The sequence below is a fragment of the Lonchura striata genome, chromosome Z, assembly GCF_050655825.1.
Source record: "Lonchura striata isolate lonStrDom1 chromosome Z, ASM5065582v1, whole genome shotgun sequence".
NCBI lineage: Eukaryota > Metazoa > Chordata > Aves > Passeriformes > Estrildidae > Lonchura > Lonchura striata.
Genome location: NC_140740.1, coordinates 60,128,955 through 60,144,022, shown reverse-complemented (window position 1 = coordinate 60,144,022; position 15,068 = coordinate 60,128,955). Strand labels below are relative to the sequence as shown.

The following is a 15,068-nucleotide window of genomic DNA, read 5'->3' as shown; positions in this document are numbered from 1 at the left end:
CTCCATCCTGCTTTTGGTTGTGCAGCATTACGTGCCTTCCTGCTGTGACTTCAAAGAGGACACTATGTAATACAGAGCAACAAACCAGTTCTCAAACTCTAATCCTCCTCTAATATTAAAAATGTCTGTAACTAAAAATTTATGTTTTTTCCATATATATTGGGCAACATACTTTTATAATTCTTTATCTTCTGTTACATATATGTTTAATATGCCTATTTATATAAGACTAGCAACACCTTTGTGTAAATTTTAAAAAATAAAAGCTTAATTTGTAGCTTCAAATCATCTGAAACTTGACAGATATCTTATTCTACAGGCATATGCTACCCCTATACCAAAACAATGTTCAGCAACAAGTCATTGTATTAGGGTGCTGTATTTCTAATATGGACTGGGTGTTCCAGTGACGTGTTGTCTGTTTATACTGCATGCATTCCTACTTTTTTTTTTTTTTTTGCAATGATCTAGCTGATATAGCTACAAGATAAACATGGAAGCAGCTCCACAAATAACTTAGGAGTCTCCATTAACAAGACCAATGGGACAATTTTGCCTTCTGCCGCACTACAGTCTTCCAACAACACCTCAGCAGGACACATTCCTTCATACAACTTCCACACCCTTCCATCTTTTCAGCTAGCCTGTCACACCTGAGAGAAAAGCAGCACACAACCTCCCTCTCCAAGCCCTTATACACATCCTGAAGTCCCACCACACAAAGAAGCCATAACATGCTGTCAGCTCCTCACCAGCTTCCTTGAGCAGGTATCTTTTAGAAAACACAACACTATTGTTCCCTTAGTATGACTTGAAGGGAAAATTAATTTTTCCATACCAACCAAGGCAGAAAATGCCAACAGTCCTTTGGACCTCTCTTTAGATTGTTTCCTTCTATCAATATCCATCTGGAGACCCTTGTACTGGATTTAGGCAGTCACAAAGAACATACCAAATACTCAGCATTTATGAAGACAGTCAATATCTCTGAGGTTATTACTAAAGTTAGTGTGAAAGACAATAGCATCAGCAATAAATCAGCATTGATAAAACACAGCTCACTTAAGGAACAACAAGAAACAAAATAAAGTTGTCCTGAGCAATGTTAAATCTTTAAGATTTTGCTAAACTCATCAATGATTAAACAAACAAGTTACATTATCTGGGAGAGCCAAATTACTAAATCTCTAACACTATTACTCTTTGTCTTGTTTCCTGTAGACTGACAGAGTACGTGATCCTACTGGTTTCTTCTTGCCTTATAATTTATGAATCAGAAGAAGGAAACACGTGATCACTAAAAGGTATTAATTTGTAGATAATGCTGAATGCTTAGGTCTGACCCACACAAACAATTAGCATATTTTAAAAAGTAACCTAGTATATTCATACACTAGTATGTTTTGTATTTCCTTTACAGAAAAGGGAAAAAAAAAAAGGAAATAAAAGGGTCTTGCTCTCTTAACATTTGAAGAAGAAATAATGTGAAGATATAGTTTTCAAACTTAAGGGGGAAAAAAAAAACAAAAACAAAAAAACGAATCAGGAAGAAGTTTCATTTATGTTTTGAATTTTTCCCACAGACAGAAATCAGAGCCTTGCAAAATATGATATTTTGGTATTTGACAAGACAGAATAACACACCTAAGATATAACTGAGCAACAAAGAAAAAACAGAAAAAGGAACTGTTCTCCAGTTACTCAGAGATCAGAGATGGGGAGGAAATTACTCCAAACAACAGTTCAATCATCAAAACACGGCAGAAAGGCCAGGGATGGAGCCAAATCACCAAGCCTCATGTAAGAAAAAAAATATATAATGCAAGCTTACTTTAACAAAGTGTTGTATGTTTTCTGTGTTCATTATGCAGGTAATGCAACAGATGCTCTGGTAAGACCTGATGGTGCAGTGAACTGACATAATCATCCTTTTGCTTGGCGCGTTTGTAGACAAGGTGAACAGAGCATACTGCACTTGTCTGACTGCTTTTGCTTCTACTGTTACAGCACTTATGGAAATTCCCTTGACATACCCATGCATAAAAACGAGCTAGACAGGTCTAGAGTCACTGAAAAGGCAAATTTGTAAAACAAACATACACAATCTACTTTTTATAACTCCAAGACGGTTACCAGTATTAATGCAAAGGATATTTGTTAATTAAAACTTCTCACTGAACAGCACTGTCTGATGAAGGACATACTAATCAAGCATTCTCCTTCCAGTTTCCCAAAAAGAGAATTTGAAAAAGTCATGTATGGATTTACATTATGAAAACCATGCTGAAGACAAATTCTGGTAAACATCGAGACATTCTTTCAAGGCTGTTGAAAGAAACATGTCTGATTTATTCTTATAATCAGTAATTAACTTCTGTTTCATCAAGGACTGGATTGTTAGGTTTATGTCTGAACTATGCCAAATCTGTAAAGTTACATTTAATAACTGGAAATTCTAATAAAGGTTTTTGCTTTTTCTCAGTCAGCTAAGACTGTAATTAGTAGGAAACAGTCCATTTCAGAACTTCAATGGAACTTTATCCTGAATGGCTAGGCTTGTTGATATTAACCAATACACTGTTTAATTAAATAACATATATATGTTACAAATATTTATTTCAAGAGAATAACCAGGGAACCTACATATAATATGGATGTATATCCTCTGATGGAATCATAACATTACATCTTCTACAATGCTCCTGTGAAATTTTCATCTCTCATACTCCATTTGCTCTCCAAACTCCCATTTGGGTCAGCTTCCCCCAGTGCTGTTTAGCTATCCATAGTGCAAGAGATGCTCCATAGAGCCACTGAAAAGCCACCTCTGGGAGGCACTGATGGCACTTCTAGGCAGAGTCTCACAACATGGCTGGAAGAAGGTCCTGGCTTCTAGTTACACAAACCTGTCCGTGTCCATCAGGCACATCAGTAAGTTCTGATATTCCATTAGAACATTCTGGGTTTGAAAACAGAAGGTTTCAGGGTCAAAGCACATACTTAGACTACTCAGACATTCTCAGACTACTTTTCTTTTGTTTTCTATTGTTGGGGTTTCTGTATACTTGTATTTAGGAATACCTTTTCAGAACGTTCTAGCATCTCATCCAAGAAGTGATAACAGTAGCTCCAAAAGGATTTTAAGAGTAGGAAGAACTTAAATTAGAAGCCAATTCATTATACTAAGATTTATTAAAGGAAGTTCAAGCTACTATACCCATCTTCCCTAGAATAACCTTAGGACTTAGAATTAATGCTTAAAACCATTATTTTTGTGTATTTCAAAAACAAAGTAAGCACTTCTTACAGAAATCCATATATGAGGAATAACTTTAATTAAACAAGTAATTATCATATAAACTCCTCTCTTCCAAGCATACATTAAAAGAAAGTGCCTACAAACTCAACAATAAAAGCACTGCAAGTTGTTTCACGTATCAAATCTATCTCCTGTGAGAAGCGGGATGCTGCTCATAAGCCTAGTACAAATGCCATACAGGAATTTGGGCCCAGCAGCCCAGAGAGGAAAGACTGACAAGGCACTGCTTGCAAATGCATTCAAGAAAACAACCAGGGAAAAATAAAGAAATCTACCTACTACTGCTTCAGTTTTGCATATCTTGAGTGCCTCTTAACACAACCACAGGTGGTTAGTACCAGCATTCACCCAAGTAACTTTTAATCTATTAGATTCCTCCAGGTGAGCTTCCAGGCCAAACCAATATCCCCAGAATTACATCAGAAAAGTGAATCCTTCCCCTATGATGAAAAAAGACTCAGATTATATGGTATTTTAAAATGTAAACATTACACTAGTTTGAATTAGTCTAGTTCAAATCTTTTTCTAGTTCCAATCCCCCTGCCATGTGCAGGGACACCATATATACTGATATATATGAAATAAAAAATAAACAAAAATATTGACATTTTCTCTCCAACCTCAAAGCAGGCAACTATATACTCATGTATGTCTGCCAAAACCAAAAGATAACAATTTTGTCAGATACATAAAAAACACTGACTAATTTGGCTCCTTATTGACAAAAAAATAAACTCTATTTGTTCTACAACCCACCACTTTACTGCCTTGAGAGAAATGATGGTTTTTTAAAATTCTGAAACACACTCTAGAATACTACAATCAAATACTAAGAGAACTGAGGGTATATATGTTTTTATTCAACTAAATTATTTAAATGCTTAACACTTCACACTGCTTGTTGCAGTAAATTAAACAGCAACAGGAATGGCATTCCTTCAGTCAACACCCTTGACTGTACACAGGACTACCTAAGTCTACCCATCATTTAATAAAATAGATATCTGGTATTGATTTTTCCATATTTACTTTGATGATAATAGTTATATTTTAAACCAGCTTAGACAGACTCTTTGATAATAGATATTTTTATGTGTCTATAGACACATATCAAGCCATTTTCTTAGCTGTAAGCAGTGCCTCATTTGACATAATTTTCAACTTTTTTTTGAGGGAGGAAAACAAAATTCACAGTGGGTAGCCTTTTATAAATTTTTCCTTGGTATCTTATTTTAAACATAGGTTAAAGTCAAATTATAGAGATCAAAGCTTCAAAATTTCACTTTGACCACAGTCAGAAATTGCAAAGGTTCAAAGAGAAAAATCCTCTAAAAGGTTCTCAAGAGAAAATCCAGAAGCCATCACTGACCAGCATCATGGCCTGTTGAATAAGGCTGAATCAAAGATATGTGAACTTTCTGATTCTCCTAATGTCTCCTCGTGCCATCCCAGTGTTCCTCCAAACAAATCTAATTCCTACTAAACCTCTTCTAATGACAAGTACTATCACAGCCTATAGATAATGACAATATACACAATATAGACAATATACACAAAGCTACTGCATGCAACCATCAGTTTCACATAATTTGCAGTATGATCCATTTAATACACTACATTTAAAATGTTCAACCTAAACTAGTTATCAATATCTTCATATTCTAATCACAGTGGCACAAAATACTGAGTGATTCCACCTCCAACTAAAAAAATCATTGCCATTCCTGTACAGTGACATGTAACAAATTCACAGAATCATAGAATGGGTAAAGTTGGAACCTGAAGACTACAATGGCTCATGTGGTCCAGCCTCCCTGCTCAAGCAGGGCAATCCCAGAGCACATGCCACAGGATCGTGTCCCAGCAGTTCTTCGAGTATCTCCAGTGAGGGAGACTCCACATCCTCTCTGGGCAATCTGTTCCACAGCACGGTCACCTGCACGGTAAAGTAGTTCTTCCTCATGTTCAGTTGGAACTTCCTGGGCATCAATATCTGTCCATTGCCTCTTGCTCTACTGCTCAGCACCTCTGAGAAGAGTCTGGTCCATCCTCTTGAAACTTATCCTTTAGATATTAATCATGTCCCCTCTCAGTTGTCTCTTCTCAAGGCTGAACAGTCCCAGTTCCCCCTGCCTTTCCTCATAACAAGAGATGCTCCAGACCCCTCATCATCTTTGTAGCCTCCTCTGAACCCACTCCAGCAGCTCCATGTCTCTGTTGTTCTGTGGAGCCCAGAACTGGACACAGCGCTCCAGGTGAGGTCTCGCCAGGGCTGAGCAGAGGGGCAGGATCACCTCCCTCCACCTGCTGGCAATGCTCCTCCTAATGCACCCCAGGACACCATTGGCCTTCTTGGTCACCAGGACACGCAGCTGGCTCACAGACAGCTTGTTGTCCCCCAGGACCCCCAGGTCCTTCTCCACAGCGCTGCTCCCCAGCAGGTCAGCCCCAGGCTGTGCTGGTGCCTGGGGTTGTTCCTCCCCAGGTGCAGGACCCTGCATTTGCCTTTGCTGAATTTCAGATGGTTCTTCTCTGCCCAAAGTAATCAGAAACCTCCCCTGAAATCCACTTTTCTGACCACCATTTACAGCTTTGACAAAGAACTACTAGAGACAAGCCCATCAATTGGCATGCGCAGCTGCACAAGTTGGTACTCAGCTTATCACTAACAAAAGTTTGAAGCTCTCTGACAAGGGGCAAGCAGAAGACGCAACTACTATTAACTGCATGGGTGAGCTCCTGTATGATTAAAAAAACATTTGAGAAGGAAGAGCCGAAGTCTAATACAGCAAGAACTGTAATGACTGCAGAACATCAGTAGCAGCTGTAGGCCAAATACAACAGAGTGAATCTCTTGTGTGCTGTGCCTAGACCATGTGGCATGTCCAAACAACCACAGCTCATGAAGGGATGTCTGAACTACTATCCTTTAAATTCTCTGAGTAAAAAAAAAAAACAAAGACTTTCTCCTGCCATGTCACAGCAGATATTAACCATGACAATGGAAAAAAACCCCCGAAAAACAATTATAGCTTCTTTCAGCATATTCCAGCATTTTCCTAAGCTTCTTTTTATTTTGTTCGTGTACCAACTTTCCTCAAGCTTTCTAAAATAAGACCCTTTTGCCACTTCTTAATGATCTTGACATAATTCTAATAAAATAACATTTTATCAGAGTGAAAACAAAGCAAAAAATAGCAGTATGAGCCAATGAATCTTTATCAGTCTGGCTGAAGCTAAGAAATAATGTTGGCTCATTCAGATTGTAAGCAGAACTTGAAATACATTAATTGTCTGAAGAAAACGATTGGTCAATTACACCAAATAAACCAAAAATAAAAACAGCACATTCAATTTGACTGTGAGACTGTAAAACTATCCCTCTAACAGGCAGTGTTTACTGTGAATGAAGGAAATACAATTACCAAGATACATTAACACTTCTCTAGGTAGTAGAGAAAACAATGCGATCACTGGTCCAGTGAATTAACGTCCAACAAAACATATTGAATGACAGTGTTTGTACAGATGTCCTTCTTAATCCCCCTAGTTCTGGGATAACAATCTTCTCTAAACTTACTCAATATCTATTAGAACAATAGCTCCTCTCTCTTGCACGTAGGAACTAAGGTGAACAAAGAGAGTTGAAAGTCAAGAAATGGTGAAGCTCTTCAAACTACCACACCCCCAAACATACATTAAAAAAAAATATGCATCAAAATAAAATACTTTTTAAACAAAGCTTGAAGTGATGTTTACTCTTATGCAGAAGTAAAATAACTCCACTAGAACATAGTTTCAGCTGATATCAACATAAAGATCGGTTTTCTTATATTATCAACAGGACCACTTTGAACACATGTTATTAAATAAAATAATCCATTTATACTATACTTCTAGTATACTGTGTTGACAAAGTTAAAAACCAAGGTCTACCTAAAAACCAACACCAAGATTCTACATCACAATTTTAACATCATTGTAACGATTTGAATTGTCGAACTAGAGACATCCAAAACACCTGCTTTTCCAGGCAGCATGCTGTCCCAAAACATAACTACAATGAAGTTTGACTACTCAGTTCTCTCTGTTTCCAATAAAAGTTATAATTTTCCACTGTTTTTCAAGTTTCAGAAAGGTTATGAACTATCAGAACATATATCTGATGACTGATGAATATTTTAAACTGATGTCATGAAAGACTCACTACCACTTCAGTGACTGTAAACAAATAAAATGAAGTTTCAAAACAAATCATCTATGAGTCTACTTTGGTTCAGAGGCAACTAGGTAAGCATTCATGAATTTCATGCCTTTTGGGAAAAAAACCCACTCTGACTCAAAGGAAGAACGACTGCACTAACATTGTTCCAGTGCAACTACCATAAAAGAAGCAAGAGAAAAGGACACATACAAAAAGGATCACTGACTTGTTTGCTCTGTGAAAGATATGCAGAGAAAATCAGACACAATGAGTCCAAGTACCAGAGAGAACCAAATATGTATCATAAAACAAAGCAGAAAGTTGTGATTTTTCCATGTGAAAAGTGTATCTGTACACACTTACCCATCTGTAAACCTAGGCAGCAATTTCTGTAAGTAGATGTCTACACTTAAGAGACCCTCTCTCGCTCACTCTAGTTCTCTATAAGATGGTACACATATTTCTTCACTGTAAAAGCACATGGCATAATCCATAGCACTTACAGTCTCACGAATTTGAATAAAAAATGCTGCCAATTTAAAATTGAAGATAATTTTTCTACCCTCCAGTCCAGAAAACTCACTCCACTTGAAAGTCAGGCTGTGATACTCCTTATTCAGGTATCACTTCCCAAAGAGCTGCTGCAACTGAAATTCATCTAAGCCAACTGTTGGAAAACTCCTGAAGAAAGCTATTTCTTCACTCCTTACCTCTTAGAACTTCAGAGAGATATATAATTACATCAAGTAAATCTGTACGAAGACATAAAATTCATAGTACTAATAGACAATTCTCATTATCTCAGGTGCTAAGAAAGTAGAGAAGTGCCCACAGAAACAACAGGGTCTAGCATGCCACAAAAATCTGACAGCACAGGCAAAAATAACTGAAGAGGCAAAAGGAACATAACTGAAAGTCAAAAATGCCCAACTGAATGATAAAATTTTTGGTCTTAAATTTGCAAGGAGTCCCAAAGCCAATTGCAGGTACAACCAGAAAGAAACATTTCTTCAGAAATTTTGCTCGAAGCACCTAGGCCTGCACCAAGCTAGACAAGTTTCATCGGCAGTGTAACTATTAAGAAAAAATCTCCCTTGAATCAGTAGACCCAAAACTTTCACTTAAAGCCAGCAGGAGATTCAGCTGACAGGCACTAAACTCCCCTCAAATCTCACTTCTTAACTTACTCTTCAGGCATCTGAAATGTCTGGGAAACTACACAACATGTGAGTGGTTACCAGCAGCTCTCTTAGAAAGAAAGGGAAGGCACCTCGTGGCAAGTTAAGCTAAGTAAGCAGCTATATATCCAGTTTTTACATGCAGTTTCAGCTATTACAGCCAGTTTTTACAGCCAGCTGCGGGCTGGCTGAGCCTGTGAAGATAATGCAGGTGAGACATAGCACAGAACACATAAACCTGGCTAGTACCTTAATTAATCCCTTTCTACAGCAGAGTTAGGACAATCTGTGCTGTCCATGCTGGGTTTTATGCTTCTGACAGTTTTATTGTTCCTTAAGTTTTATATCTTACATTAGTAAATGAATTATAAGTGTAGAGGGGCAGAGGGCAGGTCCATCTTCAAGAAGAGAGCTGAAGAAGTATATGGACAGCCTTCCCCAGGAGACAGTAACAGCAGATTTTGACTCCCTACCACCCAGAAGATAGAACCAACCTGACAAAGGAGGGTCATCTGGGCCCATTAAGAGTAAGTAGCCTTAAAATTCTACTGCTGGCTTTTTAACTTCACAGTGCTGTGACACACTAATATGGCTAAAGAGGGCATTAAGTATTTAACATCCCTAATACATGAAACATAACCACATATATGGCATGCACTATTCACTGACATACCATATATGTGATATGCTGACACAATATTCACTGGCACTTTAGAAAGTCTTTCAAATATTTCAACAAACCAAGGACATCACTGAGTATGTTTGAAAAGCAGGAAGGCCTCCAAAGATAAAAAACAAACCAAAACTACATATTTATTTCATGCTTCTTGTGAGATCTAGGAGGTTTCTCTCCTCCTCAACCTGCCATATAGACATACATTTATAGAAGGTATTTGTAGGTCTTCACACAGTTACAAACCAAATTTCAGTAAGAACAGTGAAGAAAATTTGAAAAAAAAAAAAAACCTCAACATGTCTCAGCAGAAAAATCTCTAAGTCCTGTTTCAACTCCCAGTTAATGCTGTGCAAGCGTGAAAAATTATTTACAAGACAGGGATAATAATGATAAAATAACTCAGTATTTTCAGCTACCCCAAGTAGGAGACACAAAGAATAGATATTTACTGCAAGAATAGTTTTTCATTCATGTCAAACAGGCCACTTGTTTTTCCTATTTTAAACTTTCTGCCATTAAACAGACAGCCTTCTCTCTTTTGAAAACAAAACCAAAAAAATCAGACCATAAGTACTTAAAGTTTAGTAAAAGCTAATTTTCCTATGCTTGCTTTGTGCCACATTTGTAGCCAGCAAAAGAAACATTTTACACACATTCTCCAAAGATAATACATAAGCTCCAGGTAGTTGCACAGTCAGAAGCTTGTCATAATTTAACACCACACCTGGTACGTCTCAAAATGGCATATAGGGTACTAGTATACAAATGTTACAAACTTCCATACATTTTTTTCTTATCCTTGTGATAAGGACATATATTTAACTGAAAGAGCCAGCATGGCACAAAAAATGACCATGACGTGAAAACCTGCCAGTCTTTTGCCCACTGATGGCATAACCCTTTAACTTCTATTCAGCATTTACTATTTCCAAGCCTTTCTTTCCCCTCCTGACAGTAATTAAAATGCTAAGAAAACAAAAAAAGCCGTTCGTGTAATAAAGGTCAAGCTTGCCTGTTTTAAAAAAGGTACTTATGCATACCTGTCCCTTTAAGAACATCAAACAAAATAGGCTATCTTGAGTTGCCCATATTATCTGTTTCCAATAAAAGATCGAATACTTGAGAGCAAGCTGGAAATGTCTTTAAGGAGGAAAAAAAGAGAAAGGTAGACGGGCCGGACAAAACAAAAGCTCTTAGAAACGGAGGCAGAGTACTATGCAGCGTCTGTTAAGAAAAAGCACCACCGAGGGCCCGGCGAGGAGAGGCTCTCGGCTGCCGCAGCCCCCGAGCAGCAGCAGCGGGAGGCCGCGGTCCCGCCGCTCCCCGGGGCGGTCCCGCCGGGCCGGGCCGGGCCGGGCCGGGCCGGGCCGGGCCGGGCAGCGCCGCTCCCGCGCACCTGGGGCGGCCTGCCTCACCTCTGCGTCCGGCGGAGCCGGCTGCCGCGCCGCAGGTGGGGCAGCGTGAAGTTGGAAAGCAGCGTCCAAAAACTGGGATCCGACATATCCATTTCTCTGCGTTCGAAAGCTTAATAACCCGGTGCCATAGTACGACGAGGAAGAGGCGGAAGGGACAGGAGCCCCGGGAAAGAGAGCGAGAAGGCAGCCAGCCTCCGAGGGGGCGGAAGGAGAGCAGAGATAGCAGCAACCCGAACCCACAGAAACTTTTCCGTGCGGCTGCTCCGCGGGTGCCGCCCCGCCCCGCCCCGGCCATTGGCGGCCGCACGGCCCGCCCAGCCCCGCACGGCCCGCCCAGCCCCGCACGGCCCGCCCGGCCCCGCCCAGCCCCGCATGGCCCCGCACGGCCCCGCCCAGCTCCGCACGGCCCGCCCAGCCCCGCCCAGCCCCGCACGGCCCCGCCCGGCCCCGCACGGCCCGCCCAGCCCCGCACAGCCCGCCCAGCCCCGCATGGCCCCGCACGGCCCGCCCAGCCCCGCCCAGCCCCGCACGGCCCGCCCGGCCCCGCCCGGCCCCGCACGGCCCCGCCCGGCCCCGCACGGCCCCGCCCGGCCCCGCCCAGCCCCGCACGGCCCGCCCAGCCCCGCACGGCCCCGCCCGGCCCCGCACGGCCCCGCCCGGCCCCGCATGGCCCGCCCAGCCCCGCACGGCCCCGCACGGCCCGCCCAGCCCCGCACGGCCCCGCACGGCCGCCGGCCGCCGGCCGCGCTTGCTCGGGCTGCGAACTGTCAGCTAAGGCCAGCGACACTCGGTGCCGTGCAGTGTACGGGCGCCACGGCCGGGCCTTCTGCCTCTCCCGGGACAACTGATGGCACAGGTACGTAATTGCCGCTTGTCACACCGGCTACCCGCCGCTCCAGACATCAGGCGCTTGCCACGGAAAGCTGGGACACCCGCCTCCCTCCACTGCCAGTTACTTCTTTTGGGAAAGCTACACTGAAGCACAGGCTGGCAAGAGAAAGGTATAGAAAGGCTCTGAGTACCCGTCCCACTCGTAACAATGACCTAATCCGTCAGGTGCTTTGACTCATTTCTTCCCCTCCTTCCTTCCAACTTTTTTCCTTTGCTTCCCTCTCTGCCACTCACCAGCTGCCTCCCATCTCAGCTCTTTTGCTTTCTTGACGCCCACCACCCAACAGTCCACCTTCACTCCTCATTTTAAGCCTCTGCTAACTGCTGTCCTCAGTCTTTTCACACCTAACTCCAGCACCATTCTCCAGCCCTCTCCTCTCTCCCTCTGCAGCTCTGTCTAGACCAGCATTTTTCCTCACATCTCTGCAGTACGCAAATAAAAGTGTTTCTAAAATTACTGCTCTACTACCTTGTCATTCCGAATGTCTTAACTCCAAATGTTGAAAACAATGATAGTCAGGTAATAGAAAAAGATACTGTGGATTCAAAAACTAGGGGCTTTCTTTTAATGCAGTTAAAAATTTCCACTTGACTTTCTGTTTGAAAGTCACAGAGCAGAGCTGACAGGGCTCACATGACACTTGGGATGAGACAGTTCTCATTAGACAGCTCTCACTCTACTTAGCACCAAAGGCTTTAGTAAAAATCTCCAGCAAACACCATTTACTGTCATGACACAGAAAACATCAGGGTAACATTGATCAAACACAAATGAGTATTAAACACTTATTTAAAGGCATATTAATTTTAGAAGAGATCATTTCCATGTAAGAAGGGAAAACAGCCTCATCTAAGTCCCAGGACAGATTTTCTTGTACATGAAAGGCTGAAATAGTTGAAATAGAAGCTGGTACTTGGGCTGATGTCCATTTCTGCTCTACAGGAGAGCACTCCTAGCATGACTGCTCTTTTTATACCTCTCCATTAGCACTGCGTATTCACATCTACTGCAGCCAGTAAAAGGAAAACTCTTCATCCATTTATTTTCACTTTAAGGCATGCCTGAGCATACTGAGCATGAAGTTTTAAAGGTTCACATGAGGGCAAGAAGAGCTGGCAACACTCTTTCCTTAAAACTTCCTAAGAAGGAAATTCTCAAATCTCTACATAAATACCAAGAAACACCTCATTCTCCATGAAGTTCATAACTTTATCTTCTCTGCTACATACAAGTTTTTTGCGTGTTTGGAAAAAGAACTATACATAATCATGAAACCAGAGAATTATACATAACTGATGCTGTGAACAGCAATGGCTAAAGATTAAAAAGTCTTCCACCTATCACACAGAAGTTTCAGTGTCCTCACTGCCCTTCAGGTTCTCCCCTTGCCTCTAAGAGGCAGTTAAGAGTAACAAAAGCAGTTCAGTTTCCATAATTCAGTCAAGAACATTATTTGTGTGGTGATTGTGGAACATGGAGTTGAAACTTTATTTCACGTTAAGGCCAAAAATTACTAATCTTTTCTGTTCCAAGCCCAGGACTGAAAATGAACTCACTATTTCTTTGTGAAAATCTACCACTTCATCAAAATGATGTGAAGTCTCCAATTCTGAAACATACCCTAAAAGCCTTTAGAAATTAAGCAAGACAGCCTATCATAATGTTGGCAAAGACCCACTATAAAAAAATAAGATTGGTGCTTGCAAGTAGAGAAATTCTGATGGAAAAAATGTTTAACCCTTCCGTGTACAGCCAGACATGATTATACCGAAAGCCTTACACAGATTTCACTATCTGAAAAGCTGGATTTTGTAAAAGCAGAAAGAAGAAAAAAAAAGAAGAAAAAAAGAAGAAAGGATAAATTCTAGGCAACTCTTTCTGTCCACATATATTAAGCAACAGAGGGTATCATAATGTCATGGTTTTAGTTGCCCAACTTAGTGCTCTCACTGAGACTCTACAAGCCACAGACACTCACTTCCCTCTCCCCCCCCACCCCCCATGCCCCTGCAGCAGGATGGAGACAAGAATTAGAGATACAAAGCATAAAGATCACAGGTTTAGATAAGAACAATTTAGAATTTACAAGATTAAAAACTAACAGTGACAGCGCCAATAATAAAAGAATGTACAGGGAAAGAACTATGCACATCTGAGTTCTCACACCCCTGAGAACACCTGATTACTCCCTCCACCAACCCAAGAGACCCTTTCCCCCCATCCCCAGAAAGCTGCATGAGGTGGACCTTCACGTCCTAGCCATGCCCCCTTCTGGCTACTGCAAAATTTAACACTGGCCAGAACCAGGAAACATATCAATCAATGTTTCACTGTTCACTTCAAACACTGACAGTCAAATCCCTTGCAACTCAGTCTCTAGATCTTCTGAAGACTATTCACAAGCTATAGCTTCCCAAATTCCATGACCTGTAGATCAAAACACAACTTCACCAAGGTTTTCTGTGCACCATTACATGCACACATAGTCCTGCTATTCAGTCATATTGTTTGTAGCATGGGCTTGAAAGCAAAGAGACTTTAGTAATTTTTTTTTCTGAAGTACTTGCTGGACATATGCATATTAAGGCACTACAGAGACTTTGACAAAGGTATGAAAATGAAGGGAGGAGCATCCTCCCATAACAACCTTTGACAAATTATATGCTTCATAAAGCAAAGCAGATGCATTATCCTTTAAGAGCCCAACATGTAAATGGTGGTGAAGATTTTTGCAGTGCCTGTCAATAAATGACATAGCTTACAAAGTGGTGCCTGCAGTTTGTGACTTTCCCTGACACAGAAATGCCTGATTTCAAAGCAAACACCTTAAGGGAGAGTGAGGTTTTGCAAGCTTATTAGTATTACACAGGACACCTAAGAGGACATTTTCTCTCCCAATTTAGTAAGTGGAATCAGCTCAAGAAGGACATTCCAGGACCAGTCCAAATACAAGGGATACAGACAGAATGAAGGTCAGGCAGAGAGGCAGGGGCAGCAGGACCACTTCTTTTTCAGCAGCAGTCCCTAAAACTGAAGCCTCTTTCACTATCAATACTGATAATGCTACTTATCTTTTACAAACACAGGATCAACAGAAGTATTTTGTCATGTTCTGTAATCCACTGCAATTTACTTACCTCTGTCATGTAGAACTGGATTAATAAATATGATAATGTCTTAAAAGTATGAAAACCTCAAATTACGAGGAACTATGTCATATTGATAAATATATAATTGACAATTAGCTGTAATTTTCCTGCAACAAAATGTTAGCATGTTCAGCAACTTTCCCTCAGTATCCAACTAAAGTAAAAAAAAAAGTAACAAAGTTAAGAACCCGCAAACATGTTCTTAACAGCATTTATTGTTTAAGTTATCCTCTAT

General features: G+C 41.0%; 1 protein-coding gene across 30 annotated transcripts in view; it reads right to left on the bottom strand.

The window, feature by feature from the left end:
• Positions 1-15,068, bottom strand: part of MAST4 (microtubule associated serine/threonine kinase family member 4) — a 278,614-nt gene that overhangs the window by 92,555 nt on the left and 170,991 nt on the right. For 2 of the 30 annotated variants that reach the window (XM_077790302.2, XM_077790303.2), the window contains exon 1: positions 10,793-11,093. The exons of 27 other annotated variants lie outside the window; for them this stretch is intronic. In XM_077790302.2, coding sequence (XP_077646428.2) covers positions 10,793-10,884 — 92 coding nt within the window. In that variant the 5' untranslated portion in view covers positions 10,885-11,093. Of the gene's footprint in view, positions 1-10,417; positions 10,713-10,792; positions 11,094-15,068 lie in introns of those variants that run through there. One more of the 30 variants, XM_085566697.1, reaches the window with a different exon arrangement.